The sequence below is a fragment of the Chondrus crispus genome, genomic scaffold, assembly GCF_000350225.1.
Source record: "Chondrus crispus Stackhouse genomic scaffold, scaffold_96, whole genome shotgun sequence".
Lineage (NCBI taxonomy): Eukaryota > Rhodophyta > Florideophyceae > Gigartinales > Gigartinaceae > Chondrus > Chondrus crispus.
In genome coordinates, this window is record NW_005178858.1 from 264,682 (window position 1) to 271,116 (window position 6,435).

A 6,435-nucleotide genomic window follows, 5' to 3' on the forward strand; every position below is an offset into this window, starting at 1 on the left:
GGGCGGTGGCGTGGGCGCCGCAGGCGCGGGCGCGGAAGCGGGCGCGGCGAGGGGGATGGACGGGACCATGACGGGGCCGGTGGGCGGGGAGGGGGCGACGGCCGACGGCAGGGTCAGCGACATGGCTTGGCGCAATTTCTCGGGGTGGATGTCGGTCATCGTTGGAACGGCAGGGCACGCAGTTGCGAACACGCGCGCCATCCCGCCGCGCCGCCCCAACATCGCTTGATAACTCCAATTTCCTTCTCTTATCGTTCCCGCGCCCCTTTTCCCCCACCCGTCTGTAAGATCCGCTGTAAGCTACACGTATACATACGTGTTTTACTGGTACACGCGTTACGCGTGGTACACGCGTTACGCGTGGGCACGTGCAGCACCTTCCGAGCTCCTTCTTTCCGTCTCACCCTTTTTCAACCTCAGCCTTTCTCCACCTCCGACAGCATGCGTCCTCTTTTCCCCGCCCTGCGTCCCATCATGGCCTTCATCGCATCCCCTCTCCTTCTCCGGCACGCCACCCGCCGCGCGCAAAGCCCGCGCCGCCCGCGTAGTTTGCGCCAGCCAGCAGTGCGGGCGGCGGCGCGCCCCGCCGCGAACCGCAAGGCGGCGCCGGCGACCCCCGAGACCACGCAGGCGGCGGTGTCCTACCTGCAGTCGCTGGGGCTGAGCCCGGAGGACAGCCGCCGCGTGGTGTCCCGGCACCCGCGCCTCGCCGCGCAGCGCGACCTGCCCTCCCTCGCCGCCCCCGCCCTCGCCTACCTGCGCGCCACGCTGCGGCTGGACGGCCGCCTGCTGGTCCGCACGGTGCGCAACGCCCCGCAAATCCTCTACCGCTCGCGCGACGCCTTCGAGACCCGCCTCCAGTTTCTGGACAACGTCGCCCGCATCGATGACGCCCAATTGCCATACGCGCTCGCCAAGTGCCCGCACGTGCTCTGGATGGACCTCAGGGCCGCGTCGGAGGTCGTCGCGGCCGTCGTCGAGGCGTGCCCGCTCATCACGCCCGCGTCGTTGGGCACCGTGTTCGGAAGGGTGCCGCAGGCCCTGGTTACGTCACCGTCAAGGATTCGTGCCAATATTGATAATATTCGCCACGCGGGGGTTACCGATTCGGCTTCAATGGCGAGGATCTTTGCCAAAGCCCCGCTAACACTTGTTTACGATGCTAAGAAAACTCTCGCTAAGCGCTTGCACTATCTCTCCCAGGAGCTTGGTTTCTCTGACAAGACCGTCGGGAAGATAGTTGTCTCGACCCCAGAAGTTCTTGAATGGAGTGTAGAGCATATGCTTAAGCCGCGTGTCGCACTCCTCGAAAGCTTAGTTGGGGAGGACGCCGTCACCTCCGTCATCGATAAGCTTCCCTCCCTTTTCGGCATCGAGGACATTCTCGACCGCGTCCTTTGGCTTCGCGATGACGTCGGCCTCGATGACGCACAAATCCGAGCCGTTGTTCGCGAAGCCCCGGCCATCTTGACCTATTCCGTCGTCGGCAATCTTACCCCAAAGTGGGCATTCGTGCACGAAACCATGGGTGCTTCGCTGGATGACCTCGTCGCCATACCGAGGGAGGTCTTGTGTGCGAATCTCCAACAACGAGCCATGCCGCGATATGCCTTTCTCGCTTCCAATGGCGTATCCGGATTGTCAGTCGTCGACATCTTGCGCGGCTCGGACACCGAGTTTTGTCGAAATGTTGCCAACTGTGATCCAGATACCTTTCGGGCGTACGTGGACAACGACACATACCTACTTTTCTTCTCCCAGTTGATTTGACTCAGTATGGATAAAACTCTTCTTCTAAGTTGACACATGTATACATAAGGAGGTCGCAACCTTCTAGATATCATCCGGAGGCCGATATTGTAATATGTGCGCTGTATTCTGCATAGTGCGAGTCAGAATCAGAGTCAGAGTCTTCCTCCAGTGGTTCAGTTTGCGGAACGCTATCCGTGACCGGTACCGGCATAACAGATACGAGGGGGAAGCTGTTAAAGGTGCCTTCCCACTCCCACTTGCTCTGAAGCAACATCGCTTGCAAAGTCATGATCACGGCGTCAGCACCGAGAGTCTTGTCCAAACTTTTCGGTTCCGGTCCGATGAAGTTGATAAACAACATGTCTCCAATATTAACTTCAGCGCTGGGTCCACCCATGAGTATGGAGTGGATTAGTACGACCGACAAATTACTGATGAAAAGAATGAGTGCAGTCCCTCCTTTTGAGTCCGCCGTCACGTACGGAAAGTTTAGCAGCTGCGCAAAGCATGGTCATCAGGTCACAGGCGGTTAGCATTCGGTTGTGTAGAAGATGCCAAGTTGACGAAAAGAATTGGGCAGTTTCGCTGGATAGCAACGAAAAAGACAACGTACTCGCATAAGCTGAAATGCTCGAATGATCAAGACTAAAATTTTGTGATCCAGGTAGTACATGTATATGACGTTGAGAATAAGGACAGTCGTAAGAGTCTGTTCAAAGTCTCCGCGTACCCTCGCAATGCGCTACACAGGTGAAAGACAGAACGCCACAGAATCAGTAAAGAACTCACAATGTTAGTCAAGGTGGAGCCGCCAGTGACCTTGGGAACGAGGACAAGAATTCGTCGGTGACACTCACCAATCTTGCCGTATGCGCGCGCAAAGATTCTGCGAGTCTCGCGCGTGGAGATGGACGCTGTTCATTTTCTTCGTTGGTGTTTGATTCGGGTGATTCGAGGTCAACCTCAGTGGAGTCTTGAGAAAGCAATTGAACAGCACCTTCCTCTTCTTCTGGAGACTCGTTCCTGTTTGTTGGGTTCGTCATTTTCTGCTGTGTTTCTTCTTCGGTTGCTCGTGTGTTCTTTGTGAACCGAGACCAACCCCACGCTTCCGTTGTCTCGTTATAAAGCGTTTTCAAGAGGGGGCCGGGGGGGGGGGGGGGGGACGCGGACTAATAATATCGCTAGAGTTTCACACGTGTACGATTTCATCTTTTGTATTTTTTTGTATTTTTTGCAGTGGTTTACAATTGCCAGGACGGAGCCAATAAGCTTCGCAAATAACATTCTTATTGCTCACGCATGATGTCAGACAAATTCTATAGGTTCTCAGGTCGTCAAGAGTGTTCACGTGTCGGTTCTTTGCCAAAATGTATGCAGTAAAGTTTAAAGTTATCCAGGTTAACGTTGCAGGACAACAGCGTACAACAAGGCGGACATGAGACGTGGCATGTTTCTTAAGGCGGGAAGAGGTTGAAAATTCAGAGTTTAGAGCGTCAATTTGAGCTTAATGCGTGTACTTGATGTCGACGCCAATAGAATTGCTACATAGTAGAGAGGGCGCGCACAGTGCTGTACAGTAGTAAGGTTCCATCATGCATTGCCCAGGTTGCTAGCCAAAGTGTAGGACCACTTCTGCACCATTCAGATTCTTTGAATCACTCATTCTTTTTTCAGTCGATAATGCATTCATCGCTGTTGCGCGGCGCATAGTTGAGGCCGGTCCAACAAAAGATGAATGCCAGCAAAGCCAGCAAGAACCAGACCTGCTCTCCTCGAATCAATTGGCATCTGCAACGTACTTATCACGTTCTTGAGTTCACCAACCGGTTCGTATCGAGACTTGCACCTGCACTCCAGCATTCCAAGACAATGACCTCGACTTTCAACAGCAAAAGCAACTCTTCTCACTCACATCCGTCGTTGAACCTGTCACAATACACTGTGATCCTGCGAGTACATCACGAAGGAGCGCTGACGTGCAGAACAACGCAAATATTCTACACAGAGCCGTTGCAGCTTCTGTGCAACTTTGGCAGTACAGGGTGTAGACACTTTCGCAGTTTCCAGAGGATAAAACCACCTCTTCAATACAGTGGATTTATTAATCATAGATGCGGCGAACGCCTCCAAGCAATTCTGTTGGGGTCTGTAGCTCAATTGGTAGAGTGCTCCCTTAGCACCACATCGTGAACATGGGAGAGGTACCGGGATCGAAGCCCGGCAGATCCAGGGGGCAATGGGTCAAAAGACTCGGCGTCGCCTTTCTTTTTTTCGTCTTTCGTCGTGCGATGCGTTGCAGGCCCAGTTAGCTTTGCTTGTGGACGCGTTCGCGAAGTCAGTGCTACTTCATCCAATTTTGAGGGCCTTGATAATTAAGTGTGGCTCGGTTTGCTGATAAAACAGCAGATTACAGTACCCTTAAGGGTACTGTAATCTGCTGTTAGAGCAACCCCACCGCGCACATCTATTTGATCAATAGAATTTCTGCTCACGATTTTCAACCCCACCGCGCAATTCTATCGCTTTCCGAAATCGAATAGAACCATTTCGGAATCTATCCGGGCGCCGATAGATCCCAAAAACGTTCTATCCGATGAATAGATTCCCCGATAGAATGACACGTGCCAAGCGTGTCAACCAAATTCCAGCCAAATGTGCCTCCTACTTGCGAGAGGGCGAGCCGAAACTCCTCGGCAGGCGTGTCGCGCGCTTCATTCAGGCATGCAAATCAGCCTTTCATGCCCTCTAGCAGCGTGGGAGAGGCACATCATCAACAACCACCTGTCACAGTATACTACGAATAGCGAAGCGCGCGAACTCGATCATGCCGTCCCAACCGAGAACCTATTGCGCCACGCTGTGTTACGTGGCTGGCTATTGTGCTGTTAGAGCATTTCATGTCAACTCAAGCATGAGTGCGGCATGCAAAAATTGCATGTGCGTCTGGAAGCGTTCTGCTTCCGAACTCCTCAAAACTTACGCGGCAGTTCTTAGGCACTCTACAGCGCACAGCCTCGTAGGACAGCCAAGTCAGACCGCACCTACTATAGTTTTCCATATTGCCCTGTCTTTCTTTCCCTACTTAAGACTCTCCTGACGATAAACATCAAAGAGAGCCATCTCATCTCTGCATTTTACTACAACGTGCAATAGTGATCACTAAGCTTATTTTTTCGTTTCACAGTCATGGCTCTCTCAACGGGCCCAACGGTGGGACAAAGCCTGTTTACCCCAGTTCCCCATCCTCAGCTGCGAAAGCTGGGACGCAAGCATATCCACGTGTTTCTGCGGGAAAAGGAAAACTACCTTCTGTGCATCGCCGACGCGCAAGCCACTGGCAGCACAATCCAACCGATATCTATCAAGGCTTATATTGATAGAGATTTGCTACCGTCTTTGGTGGAATTTGGTGAGTTTGCGGGAGTATCAATCGCCAGCGAACTCACCGACGACAACCTTCAGGAGTGGCTCAACGCCAATGAGAAGGTCAGTGTCGAGTCTTTGAGCCTTCAGGAGCTAGAAGCCGCTATCAAAAGCAATATCCGTATGGATATCAATGAACCAGATCCAGAGATGCGAATCAAAGGCTTGTTCGTGGACTTTAAGACGTTTTTGCGTAGCAAGAAGTGGGACCACCTGGTCGAATCAAATCCGAAACTAGTCATTTCACAAATGGTCACCCTTTTAAAACCGACGGCTTTGAAAAACAAGATCGAGGCGGACCTGGAGATTGGCAAGCATGATTTGCGAAAGAAGTGGTTGCCTTTTTATAAACACCGTATTGCCGAGGCGGTGGCCTGTGACAAATTTGTTTCGGTCAAGAATGCGCAAGATTCTAAGGTGCCCGACCAAGCGAGGCCGCCTTCGAGGGGTTTTGCGCAGAAAGGCGGGCGCAATGAGAAGGGAGCACGCTCGGGAAGAGATTCGGAAAGAGATTCGCCACGAAGTCCAAAAGGGAGCTCACTTGGAAGTTGGAAAGAAAGCCCAAGCAAAGGGAGAATCAGCAATACTGTAGGCACTAAATCATCTGACAAGGAGTTACCCTTCTGCTTGAATACAAAGAAGTGCAAGAAACGTCACTTGCTCAAGAACTGTACGGACACTACCGCAGAGGAAAGAGCAGATATATACCGCGAGTTTTACAAGGCGAAGCCGAAAGGAACCATCAATGCCTTGATGGAAACTGACTCAAGCACCCGACCCACTACGGTATCCAATACAGTACCGAGGATTGAGCTGGCAAAGAGCACCGGACGTCTCTCTGGGCATTTGTCAGACATAGTACCAGTGGTGGTGAATGGTGATTATGGTGCTGATCATTCAGCACTATGCGAGGGACACCTACAAGAATGCGCTAACGCCGGAGTATTCGTGCAGGTGCTTCCTCTCGGGACACCCATCACAATGGGGCTGGCACTCAGCGAGCGTGACGGGGAGTCAGAAATGGTGTTCAAAGCTACCAAAAAGGCTCGCATTTCGATCACTTTCGACACAAATGGTGGTCCACTGCGACTCCGCAATGTCGAATTCTTAGTCTTTTTAGAGAATATGCCAGAGGTCCTTCTCTCACGTCCCCTGCTTCGGTCTATGGGTTTTAATCTTGACAAACACCTGGCGGAGGTTCGCGACGAGTTCCACAACGCAGATTTCTCTCATGTCGAATTTTCGGGTGCTGTAGAGGAG

At 52.5% G+C, this 6,435-nt stretch overlaps 1 protein-coding gene; it reads right to left on the reverse strand.

The window, feature by feature from the left end:
- Window positions 1–1,084: 1,084 nt before the first annotated feature.
- On the reverse strand, window positions 1,085–2,860 carry CHC_T00008196001 (hypothetical protein). XM_005712107.1 is given in 5 exon segments: window positions 1,085–1,840; window positions 1,841–2,248; window positions 2,366–2,494; window positions 2,610–2,795; window positions 2,796–2,860. The coding sequence occupies 3 exon segments, from the start codon at window positions 2,793–2,795 to the stop codon at window positions 1,841–1,843; spliced, it is 723 nt and encodes a 240-aa protein (XP_005712164.1). The 5' UTR covers window positions 2,796–2,860; the 3' UTR covers window positions 1,085–1,840.
- Between the last annotated feature and the right edge of the window lie 3,575 nt (window positions 2,861–6,435).